Source organism: Apodemus sylvaticus, chromosome 5, assembly GCF_947179515.1.
Source record: "Apodemus sylvaticus chromosome 5, mApoSyl1.1, whole genome shotgun sequence".
Taxonomy (NCBI): Eukaryota; Metazoa; Chordata; class Mammalia; order Rodentia; family Muridae; genus Apodemus; species Apodemus sylvaticus.
In genome coordinates, this window is record NC_067476.1 from 5,099,247 (window position 1) to 5,117,487 (window position 18,241).

General features: G+C 50.4%; 1 protein-coding gene across 2 annotated transcripts in view; it reads right to left on the minus strand.

Moving 5' to 3' along the window:
• Qsox2 (quiescin sulfhydryl oxidase 2) overlaps positions 1-17,851 on the minus strand; it is a 27,160-nt gene extending 9,309 nt beyond the window's left edge. The window contains exons 1-8 of one of the 2 annotated variants that reach the window (XM_052181871.1): positions 17,507-17,851; positions 8,850-8,950; positions 6,777-6,825; positions 5,724-5,829; positions 5,417-5,507; positions 3,253-3,398; positions 1,924-2,058; positions 1,648-1,777 (exon numbers count right to left, since the gene is read on the minus strand). In XM_052181871.1, the coding sequence (XP_052037831.1) occupies positions 1,648-1,777; positions 1,924-2,058; positions 3,253-3,398; positions 5,417-5,507; positions 5,724-5,829; positions 6,777-6,825; positions 8,850-8,950; positions 17,507-17,816 (1,068 nt within the window). In that variant the 5' untranslated portion in view covers positions 17,817-17,851. The remainder of the gene's footprint in view (positions 1-1,647; positions 1,778-1,923; positions 2,059-3,252; positions 3,399-5,416; positions 5,508-5,723; positions 5,830-6,776; positions 6,826-8,849; positions 8,951-17,506) is intronic. The other variant, XM_052181872.1, reaches the window with a different exon arrangement.
• Positions 17,852-18,241: the final 390 nt, after the last annotated feature.

The following is an 18,241-nucleotide window of genomic DNA, read 5'->3' on the forward strand; positions in this document are numbered from 1 at the left end:
AGAATTTGATCTGTAGACCAGGCTGGCCTTGAACTCATAGAGATCCACCTAATTCTGCCTCCTGAGTGTTGGGATTGAAGGTGTGAGCTACCACCACCTGACTTTTAGATATATTTTTATGTACTGATTACAAAAACATTACATTTGTTAATTTTACAACTGTAACTTTTGTTGTGATTTAAGAAACTGTTACCATTATATGGCACATCTTCAGGACTCAGACTTAAGTGAAAGAAGGCAGGAGGGCCACAGCGGAGAGGCAAGGCCAGTGCCTGGAATGAGTGTGCAGGCTGGGAGTCAATCAGGCAGCAGTGTCTAGTGAGACACATATACAGTTAGCCGGGCTGAACACTTTCTGGTTTGGAGACAGGGTCTCTATGTAGCCCTAGCTGACCTGGAACTCAACATGTAAACTAGACTGCTCTTAAATTCACGAAGATCTGTCTGTCTCTGCCAATTGAGTGCTGGGATCAAAGGCCGCTCCACCACACCTGGCTAGACAGACTCTTACAGAACAAAGCCACCTAGAGCCATCTCAACCATGAATGGCACAGTGGGCTAAAAACTTATCTAGCACTTCCATGGAAAGATTTGACCCATTATTCCTTGAAACATAAATTCTATTTTCTTTGTTTTTCTGAAGTTACACTATAAATGTAAATGATTACAACAGAACTAGTTAGACAAAAGTGGTCCTAGCAAGGGACCTTCCATCTAGTGAAAGAAGTCCTGTAAAATACCTAGCTCCATCTGTGCACAGAACAAGGAAGGTCTAGCCCTGCACGTGTGGCCAGAGTGTAGCAGGAATACTGCTGGACAGAGTACCAGGAGGGCTCAGGCTCCTTCCAGAGGGCAGGGTGATCTCCTCTCCCACGCTCTGGGCACTGGAGAGGATTACTTGGTAGGAAGCTGAGCCAGTACCAGAACATGAGCCTGTACCACAGATCACCACGATGGAAATGGTCATAGCCCATCTAGGCCTTCTCAGGGTGCCAAGCATTCTGCCCTTTCTTATCCCTGGACTGCTGCCTGCCCCTTCCCACCCTGCCAAGCAAAAGTCCTGTTCTTCAGGGCCCAGCCATGAGAAGTTGCCAGCTTAGGGCTTCTCCTGCAACCCCTAGGGACCCACCTACTGGGGCCAGAATGTCCATGGAGCACACACCACCACGCCCCTCGGCTTTCCTACATTAGCTTTCCTAGAATGTCCATGGAGCACACACTGCCACGCCCCTCGGCCTTCCCGCATTAGCTTCCTAGGCATCCCTTCAGCTACCCCAAGCCCCTCGGCCTTCCTGCATTAGCTTTCCTAGAATGTCCCTGGAGCACACATTGCCACACCCCTCGGCCTTCCTGCATTAGCTTCCTAGGCATCCCTTCAGCTACCCCTTAGGCGTTCTCAGCACCTATGCATGGAACTAACCCCTCCCGTGGCTTCTGAGACTGGCTGTGCTGGTCAGCCTTGTCCCACCTGACTCGACACAGCAGGGCCTAGGTTGTTATAGGTTCCTAGCCTCTTCTGCTCTTCCCTGACAGCCACATGCCAGCACTACAGGGTCTAGGCTGGCCAATCACCGACATCAGCAGGCAGATCATCCAAGCCCATACTAAATGGGACCCAGTACATAGTCTGAGCAGAACCACCCATACCTTGGCAACGACAGTCACGAAGTCCCTGAATGTCTTTAACTGGGCTCCGGCCAGGGACTTGTGGGCAGCCAGCTCCACTCTCAGCAGGTAGTGAAGTCCTGACTCCAGGTCTGCAGTGTACAGCTTGGCCCTGAGAGGAGAAGTGGAGAGTTAGGAAAAATCCTTCCTGTTTTCTATACAAGGCCCCTCTTGTTTCTGCCACGCCCCCGTGAAGGGAGACTGAGGAAGCTGCCCCAGCGCAGCCTCTCGGCTGCATCCAGCCCCACTCATACTTGCCTGTTAAATTCTTTCCAAACCACAACCTCTGACTTTTCTTCTTTGTTGGACTTTTCAGGAAAGGAACGTAACTTTTTCCTCACATCTGGCAGGGATTTTAAGTAAGAGGAGAAAAACGAGCGTAGCGGCTTCGCACTGTGAAGGGAAGAAGGAGGGTGTTTTCATGGGGCTCAAGATCATGGGCCTCTCCAGGCCACAGCTGGGAGTGGGGCTGGCCGCCATTCCCCTGGTGCGTACACTGACAAAGGTGAAGGATGCTCACGTCAGCTGGGCCTCAGGAGCCACCCTCCCACCTGAGATGAGGAGACAGAACGTCAAGTCCAGAGACTCGCTGACTGACAGCTGCTGGACCTTACGATGCTTGGAAAGCTGTTGGAGCATCTACCAAAGTCAGTTTCATCCTGGCTATGATTCTACTGTCCCAGGGGCCTCACGACTTGCTTGCTCTGCAGGCCAGGCTAGGGTTAGCACCTCCCAGGCTATCTGATGCTTAGAAGTCATCAATGTCCATTGCGGAGAATAGAGTATTAATGTGGTTTTGTGTTACAGGTTGCACATGTGACATGCTTGTGCTAAGTTACACACAACCATCGTCAGGACCCGACGGCAGTCACTCGGGTAACTGTTAGGGCAGCCACCCAGATGCTCAGGGCCCATCCCAAGAAGCTCTATGACCTGGGGTGCCCTGGACTTCCATTTTTTCTTTTCCCTCTTGAGAGAGGGTCTCATGTAGTCCCTATGTAGCTAAAGATGACTTTGAACTTCTCATTCTCCTGCCTCACCTCCCAAATGCTGAGATTACAGGTAGGAGCCACCAGGCCTAGTTATGCAGTAACAGGGTCAAACCCAGGCTCCTGCATGCTAACCAAGTGCTTCGCCAGCCAACCTGCATTCAGCTAAACAACTGTGGGGAGCAGCTGAGACCCTGCGCAGGCTCTCCTGCAGCCTTACAACTTTCTGAAGCTTTATTCAAGGTCACTTTATTGACTTGTCCCCTGTGCTCACCCCAACCTCTCACTCTCCAGAGTTTGCTGGCCACACAACAAATACAAGCAAAAGCCCAGACCTACCATAGGAGGGGTCAACAGACACCTGCTGCACTTGGAGTTTGCTCAGAAACTCATGGAAACAACTAGGTACAATAATTGGGGCCTGGAACAGGGTCATAACAGGCCAGGGAAGATGGCCAGGGGAACATGACTTCCTACATCTTAGCCAGCAAGAGTCTGTCACGTGGACTCTGAGCCTTTATCCAGTATGCCAGTGAAGTGCACATCTCCTCAGACCTTACTGAATGCTCACCTATTCATTATACAAACTAGTACTTACACATTAACTAGTCCGTGAGACCCATTTGGGTAAATCAAGTAACAGGAAGGAACTGAAGAGATGCCAAGTGTCCCCAGAAATGCTTTGTCCGTATCCAGTACTCTGCTCACCATGATGTTGTCATATGGAATCAAATCCAAGATCACCTGCAGAAAAAAGTCATGTTATTGCCCTGTTTTTCTTGGAAAACATCCTAGAGTGCACAGCCCCACCCACTTCACAGGCGACCCTTCATCTCCAGGTGCGGAACTGTTCAGATACCAGCCCTGGCCACTTGCACCACACACATGGGAAACCTTGCTCCACTTGCAGACAGCGGGGCGGTGGGACATGCAGGGCCATGCCAACTCCACACGACTGAGGCAGCACCTCAGACTGCACCCTTCCCACGCAATCAAAGGCAGTCTGTGAACCTTAACTTACTGAGGTTTAAGCAGCTCACCAAGCCACGTGACTACTCTCATTTAGCAATTTTACAGAATAATCAAAAGAAACATTTGTTGATCCTCTGTGTGTGTGTATTCATGTGTGAGTAAGTACAGGTGTATATGTGGACGCATGTGGAGACCAGAGGATAACTTAAGGTGTCCTCTGAAGAAGGACTTAGGTACCATCTACTTTGTTTTTGAGACAGGGTCTCTCATTGGCCTGGGGCTTACCACGTATGCAGGTTGACTGGCCAGCAAACCCCAGAGATGGGCTGGCTTCTGGCTACTCAACACCGGGATTATGGAACTTGGAACTCGAGTGCCCATGCTTAGAGCAGACTCTGTAAGAATAGAGTAGGCACCCTCACCACTCCTTAGCTACAGCCCCGTTCTCCAACACACTGCCTACTGTGTGCCCACATTTTGGGTTGGGGAAGCTCCTGTAAGCAACTTGTACCTGCTGGGCTTGCTTAGCCTGGAGGAGCTGCAGTGGTCTAAGTCACAGAGGGACCAAGGGTTAGCATCTCAGTGGCTAAAAACCCTTCCTATGCTCACTATATGGCAAGTAGAATCTGTTGTTCTCTGTTGCTCTTAGATGTCAACAAAGCCAGCTACTTCCTGGGCTGAGGAACAGATTACATGTAAGTGGATGTACCTAAGGTTACAGTGGAGGTGGTGGCAGTGGTGGTAGCAGTGGCAGAGGTAGTGGTGGTAATGGTGGTTGTCCTTCTTTTCGTTTTGTTATTGTTGTTGTTGAGACACTTGGTAGCCTTTGATGGCCTGGAACTCATATGTGTACCACTGTCCCTGGCCACAATGGTTCTTCTTGATACTAACTTTCAGGGCACACATTTGGTCACAGGTCCTACCCAGAGGACCAGGCCTCACTGATTCCGAAGCACTGATGTCCTGGCACGATGGAGAGGGTGATCAGGGAGGAAAGCCTGTTTTCGGCTTGTAAGTGTCCATGTGTGTCTGAGGGGCAAAGGGCCTGAAAGAGCAGGCAGCAGCTCTGGGCCATAGGGAAGGAGCTGGAGTAGGGAAATACAGGGAAAGAAAGAGCTCCGGGCTCTGCTGCTCCTCAGGCTGTTGACTGGGAACCCTGACAACTGCAAAGGAAAGAACATGCATTGCCAAACTCGGAGGAGGGCAGTGAGGTCCCAGAGGGCAAGCACATACGACTGCCACGCTGTTGTGGAGCCCGCCTCACACCCTCCAGGGCCTGCTGAGGGCAGCGCTGTCTCCTTCCAGAACTCAGATAACCTAGAACTTCATTCAAGCAGCAGAAGGAGGAGCCCAAAGGTCAGGCTGAACTTCCAAGTGGGCCAGGAGGCCTTCTCGTCTTCAAGGGACCCTGGCATTAGCAACTGGGTCTCTGGTCCTCTGGTTTGATACTTAGTCAAAGCTAAAGGTTTCTAAACCACCCATATGACACAAACATCTCACAAAAGAAGCAAGGCCCTACAAATTCCTGGATGTGGTAAGACAGCACACAGGAGATCTGTAATAGTGTGAAATAACGGCCTTGATGAAGACACTGGACCCTAAAGGCAAGCCCTGTCAGTCAGCATGTCTGTCCATCTGTCTGTCTGTCTGTCTTGCTATATATAGACTGGTTACTTAGGATCTCTGTAAGTAATGACAGCTCACCACTCAAGGTTGTTGCTGTCCATGCACTGACCATAGTCCCATCCAGCCACCCCAGCTGTAGCTCCAAAGTACATGAGGCACGGTACCTCTCGTCCAACATAAGAGCCATTGCTTTCAAACACAATGGCATGGTATTGGCCACTGTGGCTGTCCAGGAAGGAAAGGATGTCACTGGACCTGTCAGAAGAAAGAAAAACCTTCAGTGCTCTCCATGATCACAGTCTCTTACAGCATGCCAGCACCCCAGTCACGATACACATTGAGATTTTAAAAACCAGGCCCAATCTGCACCAGGTAACATGGGGAGAGGGATGGACCAGGCTGCCCACTTGCTACGTGCTACTATCACAATGCTCTGGGTCCCACAGGTCACCTTTCAATGCAACTACTCACTGAATAGGGTCCAGGGGTGGGCATGCAGGAGGCCGGGTGCCCTCAGTGTGGTTCTGCAGGAAGTCGATCATTGTCTGCCTGACTGTCCGCAGTTCCCTGTCAGGTCCTACACAAGAAAACCTGGGTCATGGCCATGGCTCCAGGTGCCTGTACCTAAGCAGCTGTCCCAAGCCCACAGCCCAAGGACAGAGAAGGCTGCAGCACTATCCACACAGCCCTGGGTGCACTGCTGTTCGCTGACAGGCTACATCCTGTCACAACAGTCACAACAGTGGGAGACCACACAGCTGAGAGCAGATGACAGGCTACAGGACACAAGACAAGGTGACAAATCTCACACAAATGGTGGTGAGAGGTGGCCAGAGGCACCAGCTAACTCCACTTTACTGCTAACACAGGCAGACAGGCAGGCAGATGGCTCCTGATGTCAGGTTCACACACAAAAAGCCCATGAGCCACGCCCTTGCCACACACACACTCCACCAGATGCTTTTTCCATCAGGTTGTTACCGCATGAAGGGGGAAAGGGACCTGCAGGGAAGGGAGGGAGGCTGGGGTGTGGCGTGAGCAGAATGAAGAGTACATGAGACAGTCAGAAGACAGGCTTCACAAAACTGTAACAAAAATGTACTTCCACGTTTTCCAAGAAGGCCAAAGCACAAAATAAAGAATTTCCTGTGGTTGGAGAGATGGCTCAGTGGATAAGAGCATATACTGCTCTTCCAAAGGTCCTGAATTTAGTTCCTAGCACCTATGTCAGATTGTCCATAGCCTCCTATACCTCCAGTTCCAGGGGATCTGACCCTGGCCTCTAAAGACAGACAGACAGAGGTGGTGGGTACACATGCACACACATACAATTTTTTAAAAATTAAAAAAAAAAACTTATTCTCACCCAAACTATTAAGGTTTAACTTTTTCCCAGAAGTAAGGCAGCACCATGCAAACATGCTGACTGATTGGAGGAGGCCGGGCTCCATCTGAGGCCACAGTCACTTTACCAAGGTGAGTAAGTAAGTGTAAAGTGTTAAAATAGAATCTTCATGTCCTTACCTTTAAAGTTCTCTCCAGTTGTAAACTCCTTTGTAAACGCTTTAAAATACTAAAGGAAAAATACAGACAAATGAGGCGGGCGCGGGGAGTGTGCTTATGTTTAATACTTAAATGAGAGCACCGCTATCTCAACCAGAAGCTTCGGTCAGGTCCCTCCCAGTTATACTGCCTGGACGAAACGTGTCCATACCTCTACAGACACGAGTGTTCCTGCAGCTAAGCACAAACTGGGTTCTATTACGTCACATCTAACTCAACAGGGTCAGAAATGAGACAACTCACTAAGGCGGGATCCTTACTAAGGTGGTGTCCCTTGAAGTTTTGACAGCCCAGGTTCCAGGGACGAGAGGAGCCATCCAGAGCCTCTGAGAAGTCAAGGGTTCTGACCAGAGCTGCCCCATCAGAAGCACATCAATAAAAGTTAAGGATAGGGAGTATTCCCAACATAGGCCAAAAGGAGGCCAGTGCTTAGTGAGATACTCAGAGGACTCCTTGTATTTCTAAGGGAGAAGCAGAAGCAGTCAAGAGGAAAATGGACAGACATCTTAACAGTCCCACAAGAATAAAAGCACAGATGTGCTTGTCACTAGGAAAACAGGGAGCACAGGCCCTTTGCCCTGAACCATGGGCAGATATGTTATGTTGTGGTAGGGGCCCCAATGGGTCCTCTGGCCTTCTTCCCAGATTCAGCCTGTCACAGGTTGAGGGGACCCTTATAGGAATGTCAGTCCATGTATTAAAAGCCAGGAGATAGCCCAACACACAGCAGAGAGGGTTATTACATACAATGAGGTATTATTTATTGCACAGCCAAACCCAATGAACCACAGCAGTGCCCAGCATCATGGGAAAATCTTGGCAGTTGTCATATGATTATAACAAAGAAGGCCCAGACAGTTACATAAGCACTGTTTAATGGAGGGCGTGAAGCTAACAGCCAATATGTGACACTATCAGCCCAAGGCCAGAAAGCAAGACAACAAGCATCAAGGGCCTGTGAGATTCCTGGGACTGGCACCACAATGAGCATCATAGGTCCAACACTCAGTCAATAGATGGTGGGGAAAAACAGGGGCATCACTGTGCTAGGGGTGGGGGATTGCCTCTGAGAGTGCAGTGTTCACAGAATAGAGGTGCAGAACTGCAGTCACAGGCTCTTCAGAAATTAACTCCAAGTGGCACACACCTTTAATCCTAGTACTCAGGAGCCAGAGGCAGATAGGTCTCTGAGTTCAAGGCCAGCCTAGTCTACAAAGTGAGTTCCAGGATATCCAGGGCTACACAGAGAAACCCTGTCTCAAAAAAAAAAAGGAGGAAGAAGAGAAGGAGGAGGAGGGGAGGGAGGAGGAAGAAGGAGGAGGAAGAAGAAGAGGAGGAAGAAGGAAGGAAGGAAGGAGGGAAGGAAGGAAGGAAGGAAGGAAGAAAGGGAGAAAGAAAGAAAGAGAAAGAAAGAAAGAAAGAAAGAACAACATCAAATGTGCTACATAGTTTTGGAGATGCCTGTGAGTGCGAGACATTCAGATGCAAGCATGTGGGTATATATTCATGTACACACTACACAGCATGTGGGTATATATTCATGCACACACTACACAGCATGTGGGTATATATTCATGCACACACTACACAGCATGTGGGTATATATTCATGCACACACTATACAGTGGACCTTCAGCAGGTCTCAGGTAGTACCTCTGCCCCCTAGTGGAAGAAATATGTACAAGTTTGTCAGCAGAGCCCAGGCAGCAGGGTACTGGAAGCGCCACTTCAAGCTGCTAGTGCCTTCTGCCAGTAATTGTAGAGCCAGCAGCATGATACCCCATAAGGATACGTACCCAGCAGGCTTCTGTGTGAGCAGGGGCTCCATACTGTACCTGGCTCTGATCAGAGCCTTCTGTGGCTCAAGATGAGGAACAAATGGGCAACAGGCTGGGAATGCAAATCCCCACAAAGTCTTCAGACTTCAAGGCAGAAATGCTAACCTAGGAGTTACTGGCACATGGATTCTGCCTAATAAGCCCCCTGTGAAAAAGGCAGGCCTGGAGCAGGGATCAAGGTTGCTGGGGGGCTCACCCTGAAGGTGGGGTAGAAGTGGATGTCATATGTGCGGCACACATCCTGGTTCTTTTCTTCTGCACAGTCCAGAGCAGCGACACGGATGGCAGCAGCCCAGTCTACAAGGCAAAAATCAGAAGCACATCAATAAAAGTTAAGGATAGGGAGTATTCCCAACATAGGCCAAAAGGAGGCCAGTGCTTAGTGAGATACTCAGAGGACTCCTTTTGGGACCTTGAGCAGGATTGCCAACACCAAGCCACTCCGTCCTAGGCAGCACCTGCACAAGCACCAGCTGCCCCAGCTGAAGCACTCCACACCCCACTTTGTGTTGTTCATGGGCTCTGTGCTGAGGGAAAGCAGAATGACCTAACCGAAGCTACAGGTGTCTTCTACCACTGTTCGCCAAGAACACAGATCTTTGCTGAATTCTCAATCACCCAGCAGCTTGTCATGCCGCAGTCTCCTGTTAAAAGATACCCGATGGGTGGAAGTGCAGGCACCGGTAGCATTGTCTGCAGCTGGTAATGGACACTACAGAGACACCAAGCAGAGTATGCAGTAATCAGATGGACCTGGTGGGCCAGCGCTGTGCCTCATTTTCAAGTCAGGCTAGTGCTCTGAACTGAAGCACTCTCCCCAACCAAGGGATGCACACGCCACTGTTGTAGGGAGGAGCAGTCTTCCTTTCTTACCTTCAATGTATTTATTGGGAATGCCAACAAATGCACGTGTACATGCACACCAGAAAAGGCAAATCAACTTCCTACATGAGCCCTGTGTCTGTGTTAGTAATTATCAGCTCCTGTGTAAAATGGTTTATCCAAATCACTTCCAGTCCTAGAACTCAGATTGCAAACGTCAGACCCAAAACCCTGGTCATAAATCTCCCTCTTTTTTTTAGTCCAACACACTGCCACAGCCACAACAAATAACTGGCATGTGTTCTTAGTGCTACTAGGCACCCAGCTGGCACATCTCCTCCCATCCAACACTTCCTCTTGAGCTCCCATAAAGGTGGCATAGGTCGAGATTTTTATCAGGTTCTTTTGCTGGGATAAATGAAATGTAGCTGGGCATAGTGGTGCATGCCTTTAATTCCAGCACTGCAGAGGAGAGGAAGGCAGATGTCTTGAGTTTGAGGCTAGCCTGGTCTACAGAGAGTTCCAGGACAGTCAGAGTAACACAACAAAACCCTTAGTGTGGGGAGGGTGAAGTGTGCTTCTGCAGGGGCCTGAGGGGGACTCAGCACCTCTCTCATTATAATAAACACACATAGGTCAGGGCGCAGCCTCTTTTTGCCTCTCACTCAGGGAAGGGACACTTTGTAAGGGAAGCTGTCCCTGGCAATACAGAGAGAAGTGCCCCTGCCTCGCATCACCAGCATCAAATGCACCCTTTAGGTAACTACAGGGGCTCCTTCTCAGAGATGTGCACTCTTCTTTCTCCAGGGTGTTAAAATTACACCATTATTCCAGGAACCTGGCCCTGCAGAGGTGGTGGGCTTGCCTGGTGATCTCTGCATGACTGGGAGCACAGCATAGCCGGGCATGAGGCAGACAGAGAGCCACTTGGGTGAGCCTGTATTCATACCCTCTGTCTAAAAGTTGCTTGATTTCTGGCAGGAGCTCATGCAATGGGTTACTGGTGTGCTTGGCCAGTGTTATTCTGTTTTCTCCAGCAACCTACTCGAAAGGCACATGAAACCATTCCTACAAGGACAGTGATGCTCAGAGTCCTCAGAGGCTGCATGAGGGATGAGCCCGGATAGAGAGGCAATGTCAGAGGACACTTACAAAAACCAGGTGCCGGAGTTCAGTGACTGTCTTCTATGTGAACCACCCCAGTGTCCTACATACTACCCTCACTTAAAGGACACATCTTTCCCCTCTTTATTAAGAGTAAGAAACAAGAGTAGGTTATTCACAAATAGTAATCAAATACTGCCAGCTACACAAAACCAGTTCTGTCCCAAAGCCACTTTAAAAGCATAGAAAAAAAAAAAACCCTCCAGTATTTCTGAGTCACAGCCATAGCTTCCTGGAGTCTCCTACGGTGCAGAATTGAGGAAGAACAGTTAATCCTCCCATCAAATTAGAGGCAGACAGAACAGAAGGCTCCGAGGCCGAAGCTGCTTCAAGGGCAGACTCACGCCCTGCATCTGGCCCAGCACCTCATTCTGCCACCCTGACTTGACTCAGACCCAACCACACTTTGCTGTGTGGATCTCCTGTATTTCCACCCACAGTTCCTTCCATGTTTTAGAAAAGCCCCTTGTGCAGAAAAGCGTGTAACGGTGGAAACTCCAGAGTAAAGCACAGGAACAATCTCCTGTCACCTGAAATACCCAAACCACCCAGAACTGGGATGGGTGCACCAGGTTTGCATGGTGCGGTCTGGTCCTGCTTTGTTTTTGTTAAGCATGTGCACTCAGAATTGAGTATGGGGTGGGGGCTCAGTGGTGCAGAGCATCCCAGGGTTGGTCCTGGCACTGTGCAGCTTGCGTGGTGTTGGGCACTAGCTTTGTATTTCTCAGATTCTTCATTCTGGAATCTGCAGCAGAAGCCCACTCCAACACAAGACACAAGAAAAGAGGGTTCCAGGGCTGGAGAGATGGCTCAGTGACTGCTTCCAGAGGTCCTGAGTTCAATTCCCAGCAACCACATGGTGGCTCACAACCATCTGTAATGAGATCTGATGCCCTCTTCTGGTGTGTCTGAAGACAGCAACAGTGTACTCACATACGTATAACAAATCTTTAAAAAAAAGAAAAGAGAGAAAAAGAAAAGAAAAGGAAAGGAAAGAGGGTTTCCAGGAATCTTGCAGGACACAGTACTCGGCAGACAAACCAGAGGAAACTTTGTAGTTTGTCTGTTTATTTGATTTGTGTGTTTTGATTGAGATAGGCTCTGGTTATGTAGTCCAGGCTGGTCTTGAACTTGCAATGCTCCTGGCCTCAGTCTCCTGAGTGCTGAGATCATAGACTCTTGTAATAACCCTCTGAATGTAGCCCAGCAGCAGAGACTGAACACACCAGCCCCCCTCATATGACTTGGCCTCTGAAAGACTGGAGGCACCTAGTCCGTGAGGATAGGGAGCAGTGCTCATACAACTCCACCCTGGACCGCCATCAGAACAAGGCCTCATTGCTGATCCCAGATTTCACCCCACCCATGGTAGGGCACTATCCCTAAATACATGAGCAACTTCCTAGCAATGCAATCTACTCAGTGCAGAATACTCCAAGCGTCTTCGATCCACACTGCCCCACCCAGGGTCCTGTGAATGCACACAGGGACACTGAACTCTAGTACCCATTTGATGAGGGAGGAAAAGGGAATCCCAGAACCAACTCTGCTGACACTGATACCAGGGCAGAGACAGGTGCGAGAGTGGGGAAGTTGCTGCTTCTGAGTGTTCATTTACCCCTGGCTCAGCCAAGTCAGCAAGGTGCAGACAGTGAGTCACCACCAAGGTGGACGGAAACTCCTAGCTCAGCTGCACTCCTGGAACAAGTTAGTACAACCCATGCAGCCAGCAGCAGCTCACAATAGGCCTCAATACACTCAGTGGCTTCAAATCACAATCCGCACAGGTCCCACGGTCACACAGCACTCCTTCAGAGCTCTCGTTCATCCTGGGCCTGGGCCTCCTGCCTGGACTTCCACTCTGCTCCCTTGGCTGGACTGCAGGACGCCACTTAAAACATCCACACCTCAGGTGCATGAAGGGGAAGGTGAGGACCGTGAACAGAACAGCAGCCAGCAGCCAGTGAGAGCTGTATGCTGTCCTGGGGATGGCAGCATGCCTCGGCTGGGTAAGCACGGCTGACAGGGCCACAGAGGCAGGTCTCAGCACACAAGCATCTATAGAACAGCACCTAATTACAGCCCCCTCTCCTTTATATTTTTTAGCCAACAATGCCCTCTGACCTCAAGAGAGTCAGAGGAGCAGGCCTCGTGAGCACAGATTCTATCAGACACTATGTATGTGCACCACAAAGGGCTGGGGATAAGTCCTCCTCTCCACATGTCGGGGCAAAGGGACCAACTCACCAGGGTGCCCACTCTGGCCTTTCTGGCCTGGCCTGCTCTGAGTCCTGTCTCTGTGATATCTACCACTGGCTATCCTAGCATCTCTTCTGAAATGTCCTGTCCCCCTCAGCTCCAAGTGTCTCATACAGGTGCAGCGGAGACACCACTGCTCTTCCCTCAGCCTCACAGCAATGGTCCTCACAGGTGGACCCTGCTCTCTGATCCCATATGAGGCAACTGCTAGCTGGGAAAGGAGCACGCCCTGGCTTGCACAGCACTCAGGAGGCAAAGGCAGATAAATGTCTGGGTTCAAAGCCAGCCTGGTCTACAGAGCTAGTTCCAGGAAACAAACAACAACAACAACAAAAAAAAAAAAAACAAAAAAAACCCACATGCACACAAAGCAGATTCTCACTGAGATTCTCACTATGTCATCAAGGAACACTGGAGGAACAGAGCACAAGTCCCCCAGGGACAGGAGGTAGCTAGGACAAAGTTCTCTTAGTGCCAACCCACCCCATCAGCATCTCTACTGACTGGGTACTGTGTGAAGTTCACACATAACCTTAGCCAGGGCTAGTAAGAAATGATCATCAGTTCCTGTGCAGTGGTAACCTGTGAGATGAAAGACCCGAGGCCCACTGTAGCTGAGGAGGAGAACAGCTGGATGGGGAAAGATGGCCATCATACCCCGGCTGAAATGCCATGGCCACAAAGCCTCCTAGTAAGGATCATTCCTTATTCCGGCTTTAGGCAAACTCTGGCCCAAATCTATACAGTTGGGTGAGATAGTGCACACCTGTAACTCCAGCATTTAAAAGCAGATGCAAAAGGATTCCAGCTTTGAAGACAAGACTGGGCTACACAGCAAATCTTTTCTCCCTCTATCTGCTTAATATGTGCAAAGGATCCTAAAGGGTAAGTGTCTCTCCTGAAATGGCCTGCACAGTTCCTGAGCTGACCTTGGAAGACATTACTTGCCAGGCGGTGGTGGTGCACGCCTTTAATCCCAGCACTTGGGAGGCAAGGGCAGACGGATTTATGAGTTCAAGGCCAGCCTGGTCTACAGAGTGAGCTCCAGGACAGCCAGGGCTACACAGAGAAACCCTGTCGGAAAAAAAAAAAAGAAGTAGAAGACATTACTTTCTTCTACCTCCTCACTACTCACTACCAGCCAGAGTCCTGGCTATGAGAACCAGTGACCCTACTATTCTCCAAGCAGTCCTCACTTTTTATTCCCCTGTATGAAGAGTTACTTTGGTTCTGCCATCTGCAGTTTTCAGGACTCTAGGCTCTGCCGTGTCCCCAGTGTCCCTCTCTGCCTATTCTCAGTAAATGGAAAATGAGCACCCTGCAGATTCTTATTGAAGCAGTCATCTTCAATAGCCTGTATAAGCAGAAGACACCAGACACCATGGCAATGAGGAACTGAGGGGAAGGCATAAAGGCTTCACTGTTGCTGGCAGCAGTGACAGAACACTCACCTGTGTTCTCTACCTGTGGATAGACAGCACACTCTGTGCCTAGCCACCTGTCCAACATCTCCCACTCTCAATTCCCAATGTCCTCTAGAGGGACACAGAAAGTGAGCCAACAGGGCTCTGGAATCACCTGGCCTGTCTGTCACCTGGTAACATTATCTGCAATATCAGAGACTAAACACCTCGCTGCCAGACAGTCGTAGACTCATTCTCGATGATGTGGTGAGTACCTGCCAGGTCTCCTGTTCCCTTTCAAGTCCTTCACCAAGAACTTCAGGGGCAACCACCGATGTGTCCTCTCTCCATGGAGGACTGAAGGGGAGAGAAAGAGTCCTGAGGTCACCAAGAGCGGAGGGACACAGGCTTCCTGTTCTCCTAGGTCTCTACAGAAATCATTCAGTGCCCAGGAGAGTAAGCATAGGTGTCAACTGCCAACCCAGATTATGCTAAACATGACAGCTTGAGATAACTGATTTCAACAGAGCAGGTTTTGTTCTGGGAAATACTTAAGATGAGAAAGACCTAAGCCAGGGCCTACTAGAATGGCCTTTGGATCCACTGAACAGTAGATCTTTTGTTAGCCTAGGTCTCATAAGGAAAACCTCTATTTCCCCGCAAAGTCAGTGACGAGCCAAAGAAACTTCACCATAAGTTTTTAAGAAATTGCCAGGTGTTCTGAACCTAAGACACAGGCTGGGGACCCCCCAGACCTTCCAGCTGCCAAAGACACAGGCTGGGAACCCCCCAAGACCTTCCAGCTGCCAAAGACACATGCTGGGGACCCCCCCCAAGACCTTCCAGCTGCTCATTCAATAAGAAAAGACTGAGGGGCAGGAAGGCAAGCATAAGCCACCTTCTAGCTAATCCCCACCCATGGCAACACAGCAGTCCAACCAGAGACTGGCATGGGGGCTAGGAGAAGCCACTGGGTGCTATTTCATGGAGGCAAGAAGAAACCCCTGGGGAGGGCCCAATACAAGGCCTGCATGTCCAACACACCGATGATTGATTACCCATAAGTGCCCTCTCTCCTGTTAGATCACCCAGGCAGGAAGCCAGCAGGAAGCATAGCCAAGTGGAGACCGGGCAGAAGGTCTAGTGCTTTCTATATTCTGCACAGAAGTCTACAAGGCAAGGCAGAGAAGGTACTCAGGTCAGTATCACAGGAGGCCCGGAATGAGAGTCAGAAGCTTCCTAAGGAAGTTGTCCTTACAGTTCCAACATGGCAGGCTTCACATGGGATGTCATCACTTCTGTAGGTGTCCTGCAGTTAGGCAGGATCCCTTACAATAGGTGACCAGACACCTCCGGAGCTTGTGCTGACTAGATGTTAGATCTACTCAGCAGCCTAGGCTGGGACTCATAACACAAGGGTTAGTATCTACCAAACCCTCAGGTGACTTCCTTCAGGAGCCTCTGACATCCCTGACGCAGGCAGTTCTGCCCTAGCATCCTGCTTCCTCTTCAGGCTCTCGCCTGCTCCTGCCAGTCAGCTTTCCCTTTCACCACGCCTTGCCCCATCTTCTAGGCAGCCAGGCACTCTTTAAAGACAACTGCAGTTCATTAAGTCAGCCACAGCAGTAGCTGTGGGTTTTTACTGTGGCACTTTTGGAACTGTCCTTCCTTTCAAATTTCTCTCTGTTGGTTTGGTTACAGAAGAGTCAGCTTGTAACATGTGATGTGGCTTATACCAGTTAGTTACCAGATTGAAAGGCAGAACTGATATAAGCAGAAAAAAGCTGTCAACAAGTCTTGCCAGGGTCACCTGCAGGTCCACCAAAAAGCATGGAGAAATGGAACGTCCTCTCCCCCACTGAGTGGCAAAAAATAAAATAAATAAATAAATAAATAAATACTCCACAAAAAACACTGTATAAACTGTCTTTTCAATGTCTTGCCTCAGTTTTGGCTAGTGCTTGCCAAGGACTTAAGGAAACCTGAGATTGCTTAGAGGATAAAAGCCCAGACTGCATCAGGGTGGTGTCAGTGCACACCTTTATTCCCAGCCCTCAGAAGGCAGAAGCAAGCAGATCTTTCTGAGTTCGGGGCCAAGCTGGTCTACAGAGTGAGTTCTAGGATAGCCAGGGCTACACAGAGAATCCCTGGCTTGAAAAACCATAAACAAAGGAGCGAACAAACAAAACCCTGCATACTGCCCCTTCTGGGGTCCAGAGTTCCATTCCCAGCACTTACACCCGACAGTTCCCGACCACCTCTAATTCCACCTCTAACACCTCTGGCCTCCAAGGGAAACTGCACTCACCTGCACACACCCATGCCCACATAATTCAAAGCAAAATAAGTATTAGAAAAAACGAAAAAGAAAACTTAAGACCCAAGAAAACAATTTCATTAGATTCTACGTAAAAGCCAGCCTGAACAACATCATGAAAAATCTGTCTCAAAAAAATAAAGTCAAAGTGCCCCAACAACGAGGAAAGAGAAGGTAAACATTTTAAAATAGTCATTTGCAATTGTGTACTTGGAAAAAGGGCTTCTTTGCAAATCTGTTTAAGAAGAACACAGCAGTGTTCAACACCAGGCCTAAAACCAAAGGTGCTGGAAGAAGAGTAACAATTTGTTGTCTTGCCTGTGAGATCTGTAATTAGAGGTTAGTTCCACAGTTGTAAGCCAGTGAAGCCAAACCGAGGCCAGTGCTGGGAAAGCTACTGCACAGCCACTCAAATCCCATTTACAGGAGCCGCTCGAAGGGGTCCGAGGTCTGCAAAGGTGGGTAACCTAGCACTAAAGAATAACTAGACACATGTGGAAAGAGTTCTTGAAAGCTATGGTTAGTGAACCAGACGCCCGGCAAGAATACACATTGTAAACTTTCTGCTTCTGCAGAGCAGTCCCCAGAGTGGGTTTCTAAGTTTCTCGGCCCAATGCCCTACCATATGGCCGGCTACCTAGCAAACCAGGTTGGGGTTTGACAGGAATGGGGGACCTTCCAGAGCGGAGAGGGTAGGCTCTGAAATGCAATTGCTGAGTATGGGGGAAGTCAAGCTGATCAGGTAGCGGCTAGGGTAAGTGGTAGGGACAAGATGAAGCTGGTGTTCTGAGCTGGCGACCTCAGGAAAGCCATCTGCCCCATCTGTGGGGCTTCGACCCACGCGGCTGTTGCGTCGGAGGAACGTCCACCGGCGCGCGGGGCCCTCACCTCGCACGTCCGCCGCCAGCGCTCGCCAGGTGGGTGCGTAGCCGATGCAGTGGCCGCACCACGACGAATGGAACTGCACCAGCCACGCGGCTGAGCTGTTGCCCGTGGCCGACCGCACGCTGCCGCTGTCCAGCAACCACACAGCGTCCTCGCCCTCGCGGTAAAGCCGCGCCCCGCCGCCCTCCCGGGGCCCCACTGCCGCCGCCACCGCCAGCAGCAAGAGCAGTCGCGGCAGCCGCGCGGCTCGAAGAGAGGGTGGCCGCCGCGCATCAGCTCCGGGACCGCGCGCCACAGCCCGGGCGGCAGCCATGTTGGGAGTGCCGCCGGCGCGTTGACCTTTCACCCTGGCAACCGCCATCACGTGCTTGCGCGCGCTGGTCCCGCCCTGTGCCGCCCTGTGCACTAGCCCCGCCCAGAACCCGCTAGTCTTCCCAGGCACTACTCTTCGCTCTTCTCGCCCCGCCCTCGTAATTTGGCCCCGCCCCAGCACTGGTCATTCCAGGTCCCGCCCTGCTCGCTTTTCTGCTCCGCCCCCTTCCCCCCCACCTTCGCCGCGCACTGTTCCCGCCCCAGAATGTAGGCCCCGCCTCACTCCTTAGTCCTGCTCCGCCCCTGTACTCCTCGCCCCGCCCCTCCTCTGGGTCTTTGTTGGCCCTATTCCAATCTTAGTACCCAACCACAAGCAATTTTCACCTAGCAAAAGGCCTGGGCCTAGGAAGCCAGATCTAGCAAGTG